The 18247-nt window shown below is 24.1% G+C and overlaps 1 protein-coding gene across 5 annotated transcripts; it reads right to left on the bottom strand.

Annotated features, from left to right (window-relative positions):
- Positions 1 to 924: 924 nt before the first annotated feature.
- LOC113556602 (sodium/potassium-transporting ATPase subunit alpha-like) lies at positions 925 to 18216 on the bottom strand. Of its 5 annotated transcripts, none has more exons than XM_026961652.1 (17): positions 18016 to 18215; positions 11281 to 11361; positions 11065 to 11208; positions 10093 to 10296; positions 9832 to 9945; positions 6393 to 6645; positions 6085 to 6306; positions 5654 to 6011; positions 5457 to 5589; positions 4790 to 5379; positions 4584 to 4726; positions 4246 to 4502; positions 2149 to 2237; positions 1812 to 1986; positions 1621 to 1751; positions 1459 to 1560; positions 925 to 1392 (listed from the first exon to the last, which is right to left on the bottom strand). In XM_026961652.1, exons 1-17 carry the CDS (start codon positions 18046 to 18048, stop codon positions 1272 to 1274), a joined length of 3150 nt encoding a protein of 1049 aa, XP_026817453.1. In that variant the 5' UTR covers positions 18049 to 18215; the 3' UTR covers positions 925 to 1271. The 5 variants fall into 5 exon arrangements, with proteins under 5 accessions (XP_026817453.1, XP_026817452.1, XP_026817451.1 ...); XM_026961651.1 differs by lacking the exons at positions 2149 to 2237; positions 9832 to 9945 and adding exons at positions 2506 to 2600; positions 9565 to 9678 and having other exon boundaries at positions 927 to 1392; XM_026961650.1 differs by lacking the exon at positions 2149 to 2237 and adding an exon at positions 2506 to 2600 and having other exon boundaries at positions 939 to 1392.
- Positions 18217 to 18247: the final 31 nt, after the last annotated feature.

Below are 18247 nucleotides of genomic sequence, written 5' to 3'. Positions count from 1 at the left end.
TAACATAAAACATTTAAATTATGTTTAAATAACAATAATAATTTTACATTTTAAAAGCTCTTATGTTTAATGTTATATTTTTACTTTTATTAATCAAGAGAAAAAATACAAACATACTTCTATATTAAAAAAAAAAAATTACAAATTATAAATTCTCTCATGTCTTTATACAAGATATTATAATAATCATTCATAATGTGTTAATAAACGATGATTATAAATGTTTTTAAAAATATATTTCATTATAATATTTAGCTTGTATCATGTTTCTTATTTTTTTACTCAATAATATATAAAGTTTTATTGTTTGTGTTATTATAAGATTTAGAGCTACTATACTACTAACTCTTAATAATAACAACATTATTGATAATTAAAAAATATCAGAATTATACTTTAAGTTCTAAGAGATTCTAAAGATGTTGCTAATAGGTGAATTCCTTATCATGCTATTCATATTATTTTAATCATTGTGAATTTTTATTTTCTTATTGTAATATATTTTCTTATTTTAAAAATAAAAAATTTAAAAGTGAAATTAATATTTTAATATAATTAATAATACAACATAATTATGAAAAAATACTTTTAGTGCTTGAGATTCAATTTGATGAGATGTTCAATAAGTAATACATTTATGATGAAGTATTAAGTTATTCTCCTAATAATTAAAGGTATATTTATATATAAGTATATTAATGTAACACAAATTAAAGATTAAGATAGTTCATTATTAAAACTGATATTATCCTCTTTTTAAAAGCTTTTAATTTTAATAAAACTTAGTACTTTCATATAAATGTCTGTAAAAAAAAAAAAAAAATATATATATATAAAAAAAAAACTATTACTCTTATATTTTGATGTTTAATTAAATATAATACTTTTGTTACTAGAAGTTACCCTATATAATATGTTTTATTTATGTGAAAGGTAAATATTATATACTATTGAGTACATTATAAACCACCAAAAATAACAGAAATAAAAGAAAAAAATTAAACCAATGTCATTCAAATTTTGCCATACAAATTGAAATGATCATGTACACATTTATATAAGAAACTTATTGAGATTATATCTCTATATTGTTATCATTAAGTATATGAATTGTTATAGTGCATACTATAGTTAAGAATTGAAATTTAAACAAGATCAATATATATTTTTTAAAACAATATTTTCATTTTAAAGAATATATTTATAATAAGTGATCATGAAACTAAATTAGCTACTATTTAATATTAATTAACTCAATTAACGCAAATGAATTAATAGTATGTTTCTTTCTCCAACCATCCACCAGGATTTCGTCTTATGTAAAATTTTCTTACTTCATCATAAATGAATAAAGCTAGCATGAATGGTATTGGAGGAATCCACCAAGTCCATCTAAAAATGTATAAGCATACATTTAAAACTTAAAATTTTTAAAACAAAAAATAATAAATGTCTTACTTTAATGGATACATGCGTAACGCTTCATCCATTCCAGGTAAATAACATAAGAACAAAGCTAAGACTGTCTCAAATATTAAACTGAAGTTCAGAGCCATATTTCTAGAAATGGACCAATGTATTAGTAAATTTTCAAAACTTAATTACAACTATTTAACTAACCTCATTCCTTGATGTGTGATTGAATTTCTTCTTGTCTTGCATATAATAAGATTTGCCCATTGTACTACTACAATAGCTATGAAAAAGCCTGTATGGCACGTATACTCTAAGGACTTGCGGTCTTGGTAGGTCTATAAATAAAATTGACTTGATGAAAACAGATTCAAATCGTACATTTTAGTTTAATTTACCCATTCTTGGTTATAAGAATCTGGTAAATCATTAACAGCTCTAGAGTCCCATTCACGACGTATTCCAATTAATTTATACGGCATAAATCCATTTTCAGCCATGATTACAAAATAAGTGAAAAAACCAGCAAATGCTTCAATAACACCCAATTGACCAAATGCCAAAGATATTAATCTTGAAAAAAAAAGACATAATTAGTAATTAGTTATTAATTACTAATTATAAAATGTATATTAATTTTATTATTTTGCTATTATTATTATATGCTAGAAATTACTTGCCAAGCAATTCATTAAAGAAGAGATTCAAAGAAAACAAAAAGTATATAGAGTTTACCTGACATTAAATAGAGGGTTTTTAATAGATGGTTTCTTTTTCATCAGGTTTGATTCGCCAGGTTCAAATGCCAGTGATATGCCAGGCATCTAGCAGTCCCAAAATAACAAACAAATCATCCACAAACATTTTTTTTTTTTTTTTTTTTTTTTTTTAGTTTTATAGTTATTTTGTTACATTGAAAGCTTAAAAATTAAATAGATATGTCAAGAATACAGATTAGCAGGGTCAAAATGTTTTCAGAAAAACTTTACGCAGAAATATATGTTAATTATTAATTAGAATATCAAAGCAAGTAATTAATTAAAAACAAAAAGCAAAAGCAATAAAACAATAAATACTGCATAATATAGTCACCTGTTATTCACTAGTTTATCTCTAATTAGATTTCTAGGAGGGCGTTTCATTATATCTGATTCTGGATGCTCATAACCCAATGAAATGGCTGGAACCTAAATACAATAAGCCCATTCTAATGGAGTTCAAAAACTACTTCTATTCTATATTTTCTGCTGTAGATATTCACTAAGTACACTGGCAAATATTTATTTGAGCACTAACTAATAGTGTATCAAGCATTTACGCCAAATTTAAGAAATATGATTATTTATTTATTCATCAACTACTAAAATCTAGATTCTAGTAATATCAATTAATATTAGTGGCAGATTTAACACATCAGCAACTCAGAAAAGTCTAACTGAGCTCAGTCAAAACATGATTATTATATTCATAATCACTTCTTATAGTTAGAAACATGATTCATTTTTTTAATCAAGAATATATGTATTCCCAAAGATATTTTTTTAAATGGTTTCCCTTAAATAAACCTAACATGATTACTGAATTTAACTGGTACCATGTCATGTATTCAAAAGCTGAGTCCCAGTTGTTCAAAATGAAGCATTTTTCAAATGTCGGATATTGTCTGAAGTTTTAAATATTATAATTTATGACTTAATTATTATCTTAATTTAATTATTTAATTAAAAATATTTTATCATTTTAGAGTAGTTAATTGTTTTCTTAATCAAAATTTCAGAAATTTGGTTCTTTACATACCATGCCTAATTTTTAGTTTTATAAAAAAAAATATTGTGTGCTATCATTAGCTGTCTTTTTAATTATTTGTAAAAGTTGTTTAATTTTAAACTAAGTATTTACAACTTCAGTAAAATATAAGATTGTTATTGATTTCTAGTTTATGTTATTTAATTAATGTATGATTATGAATTATATATTTACACCTATTTTATATCATGTTTTTCATATACAGATGGAGTAATAATCAAGTCATATTAATTATGAAAAAAAAAAACAATATAAAGAGTATATAAAAAATGAAATACAATTTTACACTTACACAATTAACTGTTCATGGATTACTAAATATCAATCAAAAACTAAGTATAATACATTTAATATTATCTATATAGAATAAGGACACATATAGGTAATAGTATTATCTATATTCAAATAAGTTAATTGAGTTAAAAATTATTATTGAAATGGAATAAATAACATAATATTATCATATTCGATATAGGTAGTTGATTAGGTAGTGAGAAATCATTTTGATGATACTTAATTGTATGGTAAGCAACTTTTAAACACATGGTCCAGATTTAATTTAATAACACAACCATAACATTTTTCTTAAAATCTTAGATCCACCACTGTTAAAAATGTTTAATTTACTATATTTGCACACTACCATATGAAAACATAATCATATATCACATCATCTTAAATTACAAGACAATTAATGTCACATTAAAAATAATGTTAATTAATCTAAGTTAAGTTTATTAATATTTGTAGCTAATTATTATTGAATAATTCTTTAATGAAAATATTAAATTTATTTGTTAACCTAATGGAGATAGTAAATTAAAAAGAAAATTATAAAACTGATTAGATATAAATTATGTCAGTTTCTAGAATAATAAAAAAAGTCAATGGTTTACCTCATATGTTTAGCCTAATTATAATCAAAACTGTAGTGAACAAACGTCAAACCAAATAATTATTAACATTCTGCCAAAGAAAATATCTGTCAACGTAACAATATTTAAAACAATATATATTTATGCTTACCATATCTGTACCAAGATCAATGCATAATATAGCAATAGCACCAATAGGCAATGGTATGCTTAGCATGATAAAAGCAATGAACGGCAATAATTGAGGAACATTAGATGAAAGAGTATAAGTAATAGACTTTTTTAAATTATCAAATACTAAACGTCCTTCTTCTATGCCAGTAACAATACTAGCAAAATTATCATCTAAAAGAATCATGTCAGCTGCTTCTTTTGAAACATCTGATCCAGAAATTCCCATTGCAACACCTTAATAATATATATAAATATATAATTAATTAAAAATTTTATGATGGCAATAATGTTTTATTTAATAATTTATGTAATAACCAATATCCGCTTTTTTAAGTGCCGGTGAATCATTAACACCATCTCCAGTTACAGCAACGACTCCGCCAATTCTTTGACAACCTTCAACAATAGTTAATTTTTGTTGAGGCGAAGTTCTTGCGAATACTATTTCTTTATGGTACCTAAAATAATAAAGATTAAATTAATGAAATAATTCTGAGGGTAATATTAAAACTACTGTTTACCTTAATATTTCATCCAAAACCTCTGGAGGCAAATCTAATAATTCAGAACCATGTACTACAGCTGCATTAGCATCTCTTGGATTTACTTCAGATATAGGAATATTTAATCTCTGAGAGATATCTTCAACTGTTTCATTTCCTTCAGATATAATTCCAACAGATTTTGCAATTGCTTTAGCAGTAATAGGATGATCTCCAGTAACCATAATAACTTTTATACCAGCTGAACGGCATTTAGCCACAGCATCTGGAACTGCTGCTCTTGGTGGATCTATCATAGACATTAAACCAACAAATCGCATTCCACTTAATGGAAAATTAGGTTCATCGACATCAAACAGGAAATTTTTAGGAAAACGGTCTGATGGTAATAACATATCACAAAAACCCAGGACGCGCTCACCAAGACCACCTAATTCTAAGTAAGCGTTATTAAATGCTTCACGCATTTCTTCATCAAGAACTTTTTCTTTCCCCCCGATAAATATGGTAGAGCAACGATCAAGGACACGTTCGGGAGCTCCTTTCATAACTAATAAATATCGTGAATGTCGAGAATCTGAAGAATCTTCATTCTCATGGATTGAAACCTAAATACAAAATTATCATATTAATAATGTATTATACATTTAATTGTAATTTATAACAAAAAATAATTATTAATCACCTGATATTTATTTGTTGAATTAAAAGGTATCTCGCAAACTTTACGGTTACGTCTTCTGATCGACATTACATCACCAAGAGCAAGTGTCATACACTTCAATAAGGCAGATTCTGAAGCATCCCCATTTACTTCCCTAAGAAAATATTTAAATAAGTTCTTTGAAAAACAAAAAAATGTTTTATATAATATAGACAAACTTTTTTAGAATGGGTACACCATCTTGTCCTGCTTTAAATTCAGCTCGATTACAGAGTGTTGCGATTCTTGCCAAAGCTCTAAATCCAGGACTAGATCTATCATATTGCACCCCAGATTGATCTTCAGTAGTATCTGCTTCAATAATTTGATTATCAAACCACATGTGAGCAACAGTCATACGATTTTGAGTTAAAGTGCCAGTCTTGTCAGAACAAATTGTTGAAGTTGATCCTAGTGTTTCTACTGCTTCCAAATTCTTTACAAGACAGTTTTTAGATGCCATTCGCTTGGCAGTTAATGTTAAACAAACAGTTACTGTAGCTAACAAACCTTCAGGAACAGCTGCAACCAAAAAACCTAAAACCCACATTATTAATTAATAATGATATAATTATAAAAGTATTATAACATTAATATACAAATGACTAACCTATCATGAAAATAATGGCATCCAACCAATAACAACCCATCATCAATGCAATAATGAATAATAATATTCCAATAATTATAGCAGTTATGTTAACAAAGTTCACAAAACGAATAATTTCCCTTGCAATTGGTGTTGGTCGACTATCTAAACTTGAAGCTAATCCAGCAATTCTTCCCATGACAGTATTATCTCCACATGCAATAACTACACCCTTAGCAGTTCCTACATTAAATCAATTTATACTTTAGTTTCACAATAATAATTATTAATACAATAATGCCATTAAAATATTTTAACATCTATCAAACCTTCAACAGCATGAGTGGAAGAAAATGCAAAATTTTTAGTTTCCAAAGGATCATCATGAGTAAATTCTGGAGTGCGGCTTTGTGGTTCAGATTCACCAGTCAGTGATGAATTATCTACTTTAAATGAATGACTCTCAATAATTCTTAAGTCAGCTGGGATACGGTCTCCAAACTTAAGCTCAACAATGTCACCAAGAGTAAGATCTTCAGCTCGTAATGTCAATGATTCACCTTGGCGTATGACTACAGCAAACTATTTAAATAACTTAATATTAAAATATAATAACTTTATAATATCTTCAACATTTCAACACCTTAAAGATACTATTTGATTATATTATATTAAAATAAAATGATATCTCAAAATATACTTGAAATTTAGTAATAACTAGTTTATAAATCTAGTTACAAAAACTTACATAAATTATAACTTAAGAGAGATAAGCGAATAATTGTATAACCATTCAAGTCTCCAATTTATAATTGCATTATCATATACCATAAAAAACATTTGAATTAATTTAAATTTTATAAAAAATAATTTGAATTATTGAAGTATTCAATGTATAGTGATTTAAAAAATTAAAACTGGATCAAATAATTTAAAATTTAAGTATATAAAAATGAATTTTATTAATTATTAAAAAAATTAAATCGAAAAAATTCATAAACGTCTTATAGTTTTAAATAATGTAAATGCTTAATAATTAATAATTAATGCATATTTTAATAATAGTAATATAAAAAATGATGAGTTAAAATATTTTAACTAAATACTGACCTATTTTTTTTTAAATAAATAAGAATATTTATTGTTCTATTTTAAACTATAATACAAGATTATTTTTAAAAGAAACATATTAATTTGAGTTAAATCATTTTTAAAAAGTAATAAAGCATACATTGAACTATAAAATTTTATAATATACAAAAGAAAAAAACATAAAAGATTTTGAAAAATACCGCAACTGCTAACTACAATAAAGATAAGTTAATATATATAGAATAAACTGCATAGATAATTTTAAAATAAAAATATACAAGCAAAATTGCAAAAATAAAATAGCTAACTAAACAGCACTTATATAAATATGAAAAGTTATAGAGTAATTTGGTACTGAATAAATTATTTTAATAAAAAGTTTTGACTAAAATAGAAAAGTTTATAGATTAAGCTTTTATAAATTTTATTTAAAAAATAGTTGATACAATAAACTTAGATTATTCATAAAATTTTAAATAAAAAAAAATGTATTATTCAAACTATCATAAATGTATGTGTAGTATTAAATAATAAATATGTTACTGTTTATGACTTTACACTAATATTTGTTGTTTCTATCTTATGACGCATAACATTGAACATTTGAATATAACAGAACTAATTTGTAGAGTTTAAATTTTGGAGATAATATTCATTTACCTATTATGAAATTTAAAATCAAGAACTATTTATAATCTCTCGTCAATTTTGTTTAAATTTGCAACTTTAAGTCTTTAAAACAAATGAACATTTTCAAATTTTAATATTTTAAACAATAATAAATCTATGAGGGGGGGAGTAAAATTTAAGATAAACAATATTGTTATTAAATTAATACAATTTTATTTACGTCCATGAATAAAATGTCTACATAAGAGTTATTAGGTTAAATATGTTATAAATAGTGTTATTTTAACGATTTTTTTTTTTGTAATAATAATGGGTACTTAGTTGCTTATTGTGACGTTCCGTGAAAAAATATAAATTACATACTATACACTTATACTAACATTAATATATTATAAGAAGTGATTTCTACATCAACAACCCTACCATCCTTTCTTAAGATACAACTATACATTCCTCCACTTTATTATATTTGTTATTACTGTTTAGTTTTAATTCTAAATTTGTAGCATATATTTAACATGTACTTGAATCAATACTGTTATGGCATCATTAAAATACAATTTTAATAAAATTAAAAAATTAGCGAAAAATAAATATATTCATTTAGAAATTTTAAATTAATTTAAATTATATGCAATTAATTATCAAAATATTAACATATTTTTCAAATCTATAGAACAAAGTTAGGGGAAGGGGGGTATCTATGTGAAGTTGGCCCAATATTATGATTGTATAGTTAATTTATTTTAACAATTCATTTGCAAAATACAGTAGAAGCTGTTTATTGGGATAATTAATATAACCATATTATTGAAATAAAATGCCTAGGAATTAGACAGGTTATTTATTAAAACATTGATAATCAATCAAATTATTGAAAAAACACATTAGTTATTTGAAATAATTAGAGCCAAAGTACCACTACGGTACTACATTATCTTTACTGTCATTATGAATCTATATTGAATTCCACTTGTTCAATTAACTTCATTATTTTTTACTGTTCTTTAGTATAATACCTGCTATATTTTTTTTACTGTGATTTTTTTAATTCAGCTTTGATATACGTACATATAGGTGGTCAGTGTTTTGACATTCTAAAAATCTAAAAATGTCTAAATGCCAAGACTTAATTTTAGGACAAAAATGCAACTAATTTAAGTTATACGATTTGCTTTAAAAATGTATTGTTTACATGACGCTGGAGCTCGATTAAATATTTCTCATTTCAGATTGATTAGGATTCTGAAAGATTGTTTAAACAATAAATGCGCAACACTGGAAAATGAAAGTGGTAGTCAGAAAAGAAAAAGTTGTAGACAGAGTGGATGAAAAAGGCTTTAAGCAATAATTTTCTTATAAAAACATGATCATAAAGTAACTAGACGCAAAAAAAAAGACATCAATAGATACATATTTTACATAATATAAAATAATAATTTTTTTTTTAATAAATAAAACCAATCGTTTAATAGAAAAAATTGGTTAATTGACACATTTTATCTTGGTTCAAAAATGTTCCTAATAAACAGCTTCTACTATATTGGAATATTTTTTAAGTATTGAATTAAATTAGCATATCATTATCAAATTTAAATTAAAAACATTTTAATTTTGAAGTATATGAAATATCATTATTTAAAATATATCTGATGTAAAAATATTAAAAAAAGCAACAAAAATATAGATTAATGTTATGTGAGTATATGAAAAAAACAACAAATATTGGTATTATGTTTGGTATTCTTAAAAAAGCTACTTAAACAAAGGATGACAGACCTGTGAAGTTGTTTCATAGAATGATCGGATGATTGCACCTTGATTAAACTGCCGACAGTAAGATAAAAAGCCAGTGACTACTATAACAACTATTAAACTTGAACCTAAGTAAATCTGCGATAAAATAAAAGTTAGCATATAAAGCAAGCATAAGTAACTACCTCTCACCTGAACATAAACCCACAATCATGCTGCTACAAAAAACCGTACATTAAAATAAAAAGCTTAACCACACCAAAACATTAACTTCAGCTATCTCTGCCTTACCTGAGGAACTAAATTCCTAAATGAATCCACAATTGCAGAAGATTTAGCTTGTTGATAATATGAAAAGACTCCTGTGATGATGACAACAGCAACTAATACTACTCCCAAGTAAAACTGGATTGTAGAATATAGGGTTAGTTTAAAAAACATTGTATAAATATTTAACCAACTTTAATTAGTTTAGGATTTTCATGGTTGCAGGTATTTATAAACAGGTTTATAAAAAATTAAGTCTCAATTTAAAAAAAATACAAAACTTACATAATCATCATTTGGATCTTCTGTAGTACTAGTTTCTGCAGTATGAGCTAAGAAACACAGAAGTGCTCCACACCATAATAATACTGAAAATCCACCAAAAATCTGTTTTGCAAATTTTATCCATTCAGGTGTTGTAATTGGTGGTGTCAAAGTATTAGGTCCATCTCTTTCTAAATTTTCTCGAGCTTTCGCATGAGTTAACCCCTAATATAAAATAGTAAATCAATACTAAAACAAAAATCAAGATGAGGTCGTATTGCATGGTTACTCTATACAAACATTAAAACTAAAAATTATATTTTAAATTAAGGTTTTCTATACCAATAAATTTGACGATGTAATATGTAATTTATTATTATTTATTATCAATGAAAATGTATACATTTATAAAATGTGTAAAGAATAATATTTTTAAGAATATGTTGGGTATGACATTAATTTGTCTTCCACCTTACCTTAAATCAATTCAAAAATAAAGTACAAAGAGTTTTGTTAATTACATTTCTCAATTAACCACACTTATTTATGTTTTAATTTTATTATTATTATTATATAATTTTTTTTATCATAATTTAATTATGTATCAATCTATATTCTTATTTCTATGTAAAATTATTAACTATCACTTATATATCAATTATATTCATTATATTTCCCTAAAGGGTGTTTACCCGTTGATTTATAAATAAATAAATAAAATAAAACAATTTATTATCCACTTAAATCTACAACATTTATTTTTTATTTTTAGTTGAAAATCAAGTCAAATAATAATAAGATATAAAATCAATATATAAACCCTAAAAAATATTAACTTTTATTATTTTTTTAAATAGGTGTGATTTTACTCTAAGATTACTAAACTTCTTTTAGTAATAATTAAAAAAACTGCTGTCCTTTTAACAATTTTAATTCTTGATTGTACATAATATATTTATAATAAATTTAAATACTAAATTAATATATATTTACAGTTCCAGGGTGTGTTCCAAATCTTTGGTAAAGTTCATCTAATGGTACTTTATGATAGTCCAAGTATGGATCTTGTTTCAACTCATCTAAATTTTCAGCATGACTATACTTGGTACTAATTGACGATGGTGCTTTTCGCCTTGTCTAAAATAATAATAAAATTTTTAAAAATATAACCACTTAAATAAAAATGTAAAAGAAAAATTTGTTACATACTTTTGGTTTTCCATCTACTGTTTTATTATCATCAAACTGAGATGGAACTGTAGCAACACGATATGAGTCTGTTCTTCCATGCTAAGGTAAAAATTTAAAATATTAATTTAATGAAATTTACCTTTGCTATAAATAAATTTCAAAAGCAAATGTATAGAAATTATGTAATTGCAATAAATATATATATATATTTCCCCAATAAATACAAACTGCCAAAAATGTCTAAATTCTAGAAACATGCAATTTTAATTTAAAACATTTTTTTTAACAAAATATATTTATAATCTATACATTATATACAATAAATAAATTTTGTAGCTTAACTTAAGATAACAACAGTATGAAATTACACGAAGAAGGAAGTTAAAATGGAAACCATCTAACTATGAGGGTATTTTTTATAATATAATACAATAAAATCTTGCAAAGATGAAATCTTGTTAAGACAAAAACTTTGGTGACATGAAAAATGTCTTTGTTTCCATTTCAAATACATATTTGAATTCACTCTATCAAGACAAAAATCTCATTAAGCTGGAAACAGTGAAAACGGACACATTTTTCACATCTAAATCGGCTGAAAACACTTGTAGAGATAGAAATTTGAAATATTTTTGTTTCAGATGTTAAACTTGATGACTTTCTTTATTTTTATGACTAGCAAGTATCATGAACTTATAATTATTTTAACACGTATTTTTATTATGTACTTGTGTACTGAATAGTAAGATGTCCATGGTACTATAAATTTAATGAATGACTTTATTTTTTAAGTTATTTTATATGTACATAAATATTAAAAATGTACCTATAAAATAAATTTCAAATTAATTAAAACAGATTCATTAGGAGGTAACTATAACATTAACACCAAAATTCAAAATAAATTCTAGTTTTTAGTTTTCTTTGTCTTTTTTTCTAGTTATATTATCAACTATTCCAATGTATTGATATGTTATGAATATTCACCTCGTTAAGACGTTTAATTTGAGGTGTCACATGCTAATTTTTTCAGTAAAATAATATTTACCTGTAAAAAAATAATTGGTAAATTTACCAAGCTTACATCTCTACTTAAGAGCCTGTACACGTTTATGAAACTAAAGAGTGTAGATCATATTAAAGAACATTACATAATAAAGAACATCAAAAGATAACTACTACACTTATAAGTAGAGTCTGGATTTATATGCATATTATTATTTGAATAAAAATGCATATTTATTACATATTTATTGATAGTTGCATAAATGTTGCACATTGTAAAGTTTATGTCTGTAAATATACCAACTATCGATTGTAAATAACCCATTATAATGTATAAATCCATAAGTGATCGACATCATTATTGACGAATAACAACAAATATTGGATGTTCTAGTGGTAAATGTATTATTACCTAAACATGTTCACATTAGATAAGAAGTATATGTACAATATGTATTAGAACACAAAATTTAGTTTTAGTTTGGTCTGTCCATTTAACGTGTGTAATGTACAGTATACTGTATATTTTGTTTAAAAAATCTAACCTGCACCTTAAATAATGTCTAAAGAAAATAATGCACCAATTGTATGTTGTAATGTGGAAAGAAGTTTTTCCAAATACAAAGTATAATTTGAGATAAATATAGAAGTTTTCAATTTAAAAACTTAAAATCGATTTTTATAACTTCATGTTGGTACTCGTCCCATAATAATAATTTAATGTAAATAGTATAAAACATTTAAACACAATTTCATTAAAATAATGTTATTTTGAATTTTAAAATAATAATTTATAGTATAATACTTTTATACTTAAACAATGTCATTAAAAATGTTATTTTGCATTTTTTTTTTTAATAAACATTTTTATACATAATATATTTAGATTGTGTAATATTTTTACTCAAAACTAGTTTGTTAATTTGTAAAAAAAATCATTTATATTTTTAGCATATTTATAGATTTTTATTACTATATGAATATGGGCCCTAATCATAAGTAATCTCAAACAAACCATTACAAAATTATTCCATGTTTACTTTTAAATAAGAATTAAGCGAGAACAAGGAATATATTTTTATTTGAAAAGATGCCAAACATATTATAGTCAGTTAAGCATCTATTTTGAATACATAGGTGACACAAATAACAATGTGTACTGAACTACTGAATATACATTTATCCATTAGTTATATGGGTGGTGTTCCAATCTTTTAAACATATATAGACATATAGTATATATAGCTATAAAAAGAAGTTAAACTGCAATTAAAATAATTCAATACATATAAATTAACTATTTAACAAAGAAGAATAAAAACTCACTTAAGTTAAATTTTTGATAACAACTAATAAATATTAAAAATATTAAAATAGACTTTAATAATTTAATTTTTGATTGTGATAGTATCATTATAATTTCAAAATAAAATAAAATATGATTATAACTAAAAAGGCGACTTAGCCTATTTTTTTAATTAAATTACACTTAGAATAATTTACTATCAATTATACTTTAAATATTTTTCAATAAATTTACACTTAGCAAATATTTGCAACACTATTGCACATAAATTGATTAGCACACTACAATATTATACCACACCAACTTATTGGATACAGTCAATAAGCAAGATATATATCTTATGTAATATATACAAAGAATGATATGCTATTATTTTTTAAAAATATTCTATTATTTTATCTTTAAAAACCATTTAAGAAACTATTATTAAAGAAGTTCAAAAAATAAATAGTCTACTTCAATAATAGTATCTACATTATTATAATTGAGACCATTTAAGTTGGATAAAAGCAATAAAATAAAGTGGGTATAGCTCTACTGTATGTATAGTAGAGATGGAGAGTAGGTCACTGGTCTCTATAATGGATGTGTTAAATTTGAATGCAATGACAGGTATCATTGTATACGAAAAACAATTCTGAACGGAGATGATTTGTCAGTCAATGATAATTAGTAGGATATATTAAATTATTACCTATATTTAAATTGTAATGTATCATTATTTTACACGATTTCAAAAAAAATTTTCATTTCATACGCTCATAACATTTTTTCTATATTGACGCTGGAATTTTTTTTTACAGTTACTTGAAGGAAAACTTATGGATAACCTTGCATTGGTTTTTTAACCTTAAGCATAAATCACAAAAACATTATGAATTTTCAACTTTAAAATCCCTTGCAAATTTTCGCGATTTTGATATATTTTGTAAATTTTTGGGCTTTAAATGAGAATAAATAAAAATTGTGACTAACGATTTTTGATTTTTTTTCACTGCAATATGTACAACTTATAATAAACCTTGTATTACATTTTAAAGATTTTTTGGATAGTCAAATTTTTTTTATCGGCATTTTAAGAAAAAAAAACTTATAAAAGTCGAAAATTTCAATTGTTTATAGGTAGCTTAAAAAAGGTCAAAATATTTTGAAAATTTAATAGTAAATAGATGATCATAATATAAACTTTTGGTGAAAATTTCAAGTATTTACAATGATTCGTTTTTGTATTACAGCAAAATAAAAATATCGATTTTGTCGAAAAGTGGTTATGCGTAAATATTCCAGTTTTTCTGTTATTTTTTCAGTTATCCCCGGCGCTTTTGAAAACTACTGGAATTTTTTTACTTTTGACCCCCAAAAGTACCAACTAGATGAATTTTCCTTTTCAAAGCGACTTAAGTCGAAAATCGAAGTATTTTTACTACTCCAAAACATTATGACAGACAAAAATAAAAATAAAAACACACATCATTGTAAAATCAATGCATTCATCACTCCGTTCACAATCTAATACTATAATATTATTTGTGCGTTACACGTTATACTACATATTTTAAAAATAAATACAATATTCAGAATTTCCAATACTTCTGATAATAATTTCAGCTAAATCTTAATGATTGTGTTTTGCTAAAAAATAAATCATAATATTTATTTTGAATATTTTTACACTTATTTTCAAATATATTTATTTATTTTTTGTATAATATATCATATTATTATGTATGTTTAATATATTAAATACACAATAAGGGACATGATTAACTACAGCTAAGGTTCAACTATGTACAGAACACAGACAATTTTTTGAAATTTTCCTGAAAATTCGGGGAGATCTACAGTCCCTTTAGTTCCCCCAATTATGTTACTGTAATGCATATATAATATTATGTATTTTATTAAACATAATATATAATTAGTTTTTAGTATGCCAAATTATCATGGAACCTAGCCAAGAGCTCATTATTATTATCAATTACATTGAGAACACAATAAAAGGACAAATTATCATTTATCAAGCATAAAAAAAAAATATTTTCATCAAAAAACATTGTATAAAGGTATCTAAATTAGAATAGAAAATATAGTTAATAAAAACTACCTACTACTTAAAGTAAAACATTGAAAATATTTATTAATTAAATGTGCTATGAGACTAAATCCAGATAATTTTTTTAATAACTTTTCTTAAAACATCATAAATCAATATTTATATAAACTGGCAGTAGTGAAAAGAGAGAGGGATAATCACCTGAATCTCTGGCAATTTAATATAATTACACAAGGTAAATGTACCATTACATATTTTTAGTATTTATATTGAATATATTGCACTAACTAGTAATAATAAAGACCTATATTATTAACAAATTTAATCAAATACAATAACAAGTAACAACTATTAAATTTAGTAACTGATTTAACATCAATTGAACACCACAATTATTCAATTGAAACTAATTTTTGAATTTGTATGACTATAGACAACATATCTTATTCATGCTACAATTTATTATAATACTTTACTGTATAGAGTATATTATTTTATATTTCTATAACATAAAAATACAAAAATAATGTAATGCACTATATTATGTATTTTACACTTAAGTAACTAATTCAATAAAACTGACTTGTACTTTTGCAATATAAAAATATCAGTTTTTTTAGCTTTGACAATGGATTATAATAAACATTAATAATTTTAAGAACTAGTAAATATATTTTTTAAATTTAATAAAGTATTTCAGTTTAAATCCATTTCACAGTAACAAAAAAATTAAATATTTTTAATTCAAATAAAAAACGCTTGCCAAGTCAGAGATCGGCATGTAAACTTTTTTGATTTTCAATTTTTAGAAATTTATTAATTGTATGCAATATGTATGTATAATGTATTTTATTTTCATTTTCAAATAGTGAGATAGATCTCTGAAATCGGAGTGCAGATTTTGTTGTTTGGGGGGTCTTGTTAGATTCACATTGGCTAGGAAAAGTGCAATGAAGATTTTAAGAACTTTATCTTTAATAGTTAATTCACAACTTCAACAAAAAATTTTTGTAGTGAGTTAGCAATTGAAGATAAAGTTCTGAAAATCTTCACAGCACTTCTCCTAGCCAATATAAACCTAACAAGCCCCAAATAACAAAATCCGTTCTCAAGTTTCTGTAATCTACCATGCTAAATAAAAATCTAGCAAAAAATAACTATTTTTTAAACTGTGAAAAATTAAATAATTTTTTTTGAAAATGTTAATTCTCAGATTTTGTATCTACTTGATAATCTCTTTTTAATAAGCTATCAACCAACTTTTTAGCTGTAATAGTTTTGGAGAAAAGTTAAAAATATAAATTTTGGGACCATTCACGCAGACAATTTTGTGCATTCAAATTGTTATACTGCTTGGGTGTGATATCGGATCTCTCTTATTAATATTTTATGTTAAAGCTAGCTTAATTATCTACCAACTCATTATAACTGGTTAGAGTTATATCATTTTCTTATTTAACTTCTTGAAGTTTTAAAAATTCAGACTTTTTTCATTTCAATTACCATACTTACTTGATTAAAAATCAAGAAAGTAAAATATAAATAACACAAATTATTATTTACATAGATACATAATATATTAAAATAGTAAAGCTCCATCACTGGATGAATCTTTCATTCAAGACTAGTCACTGCAACATCTATTTGCTGCTTATATGTATAGTAAAAAACCATGTAACATAATCTATAGGTTGTATACCTAATTAATATTATGAAAACAAAAATAAATGGTACCTAATTGTAAAATTTTAGAATGGCATCATAACATAATATATTCACTACGACATTTTTGAAATAAAAATATTGCAAAAAAACCAGTTTATGAAAATAAACTTATAAATCAAAAGATTAATTTACTTTGTTGTATAAAATATTGCAAATCTTTTTTTCCAGTTTCACTAACATAAAAACTGACAAAATAACTCATTTTAAATATTAAAAACAAAAATAAACTTACATGTTAAAAAAATGTAATTGCCTAGCCGCCTTCATAATATATTATAGTTATACAAATGTGGTGTCTGTCATTAAAAGTATATTCTTCAGATAGGTGCATTTAACAGGTTTATTAATATTATTTGTATTGAATGTACATAAATAAAGTGTAAATATGAATCCATTAAAGGCTTAGCTTAAATAATTTGAAGCCACATAATTATAAAAAAAATAATCAATAATTTAGTGTGGCTCTACAGTATAAATAGTAAATACCTATTGTGAACTTTATAGTAATTTATAAATAAATTTAATACTTGGTTAATACATAATTTGTGTTGACAATTAATAGGTATATAATTTTGATAATGGCAGTGAACCTACCCACCTGTCCCGCCCAAAAATTCCTTCATGTGTCGATTTACGTAAATTAAAATGTATTATTACTACTTACCAGATCATAATCCTTTGATGCTAACGATGACATTTTAAAAAATATTAATTACAAAAACTTATTCATAACTTTTTTATCAAAAATGTTCGAAGAATCTGCGATTCATAACCGAAAGTAAAAATTCAAAACAACAATAAAAGTACGAAAAAGTAACAAAATATTACCAAGCAGTATCACGAACAAATGTATAAGATCAACTAAGAACTATGTAGCATTTACGAATACAAATCGT

The sequence above is a fragment of the Rhopalosiphum maidis genome, chromosome 4 (genome assembly GCF_003676215.2).
Source record: "Rhopalosiphum maidis isolate BTI-1 chromosome 4, ASM367621v3, whole genome shotgun sequence".
NCBI lineage: Eukaryota > Metazoa > Arthropoda > Insecta > Hemiptera > Aphididae > Rhopalosiphum > Rhopalosiphum maidis.
This window is presented reverse-complemented; position numbering and strand designations above follow the sequence as displayed.

What these genes read in the sequence shown, in the direction of transcription:
- LOC113556602 (XM_026961651.1), bottom strand. Translation starts at nt 18,048, where the DNA reads ATGTCATCGTTAGCATCAAAGGATTATGATCTG. An exon ending in GATAAACTAGTGAATAACAG is followed by an intron (nt 1,987 to 2,505) that starts GTGACTATATTA and finishes TTTTTTTTCAAG; the next exon opens with ATTAATATCTTTGGCATTTG. An exon ending in ATTCTTATAACCAAGAATGG is followed by an intron (nt 1,752 to 1,811) that starts GTAAATTAAACT and finishes TTTTATTTATAG; the next exon opens with ACCTACCAAGACCGCAAGTC.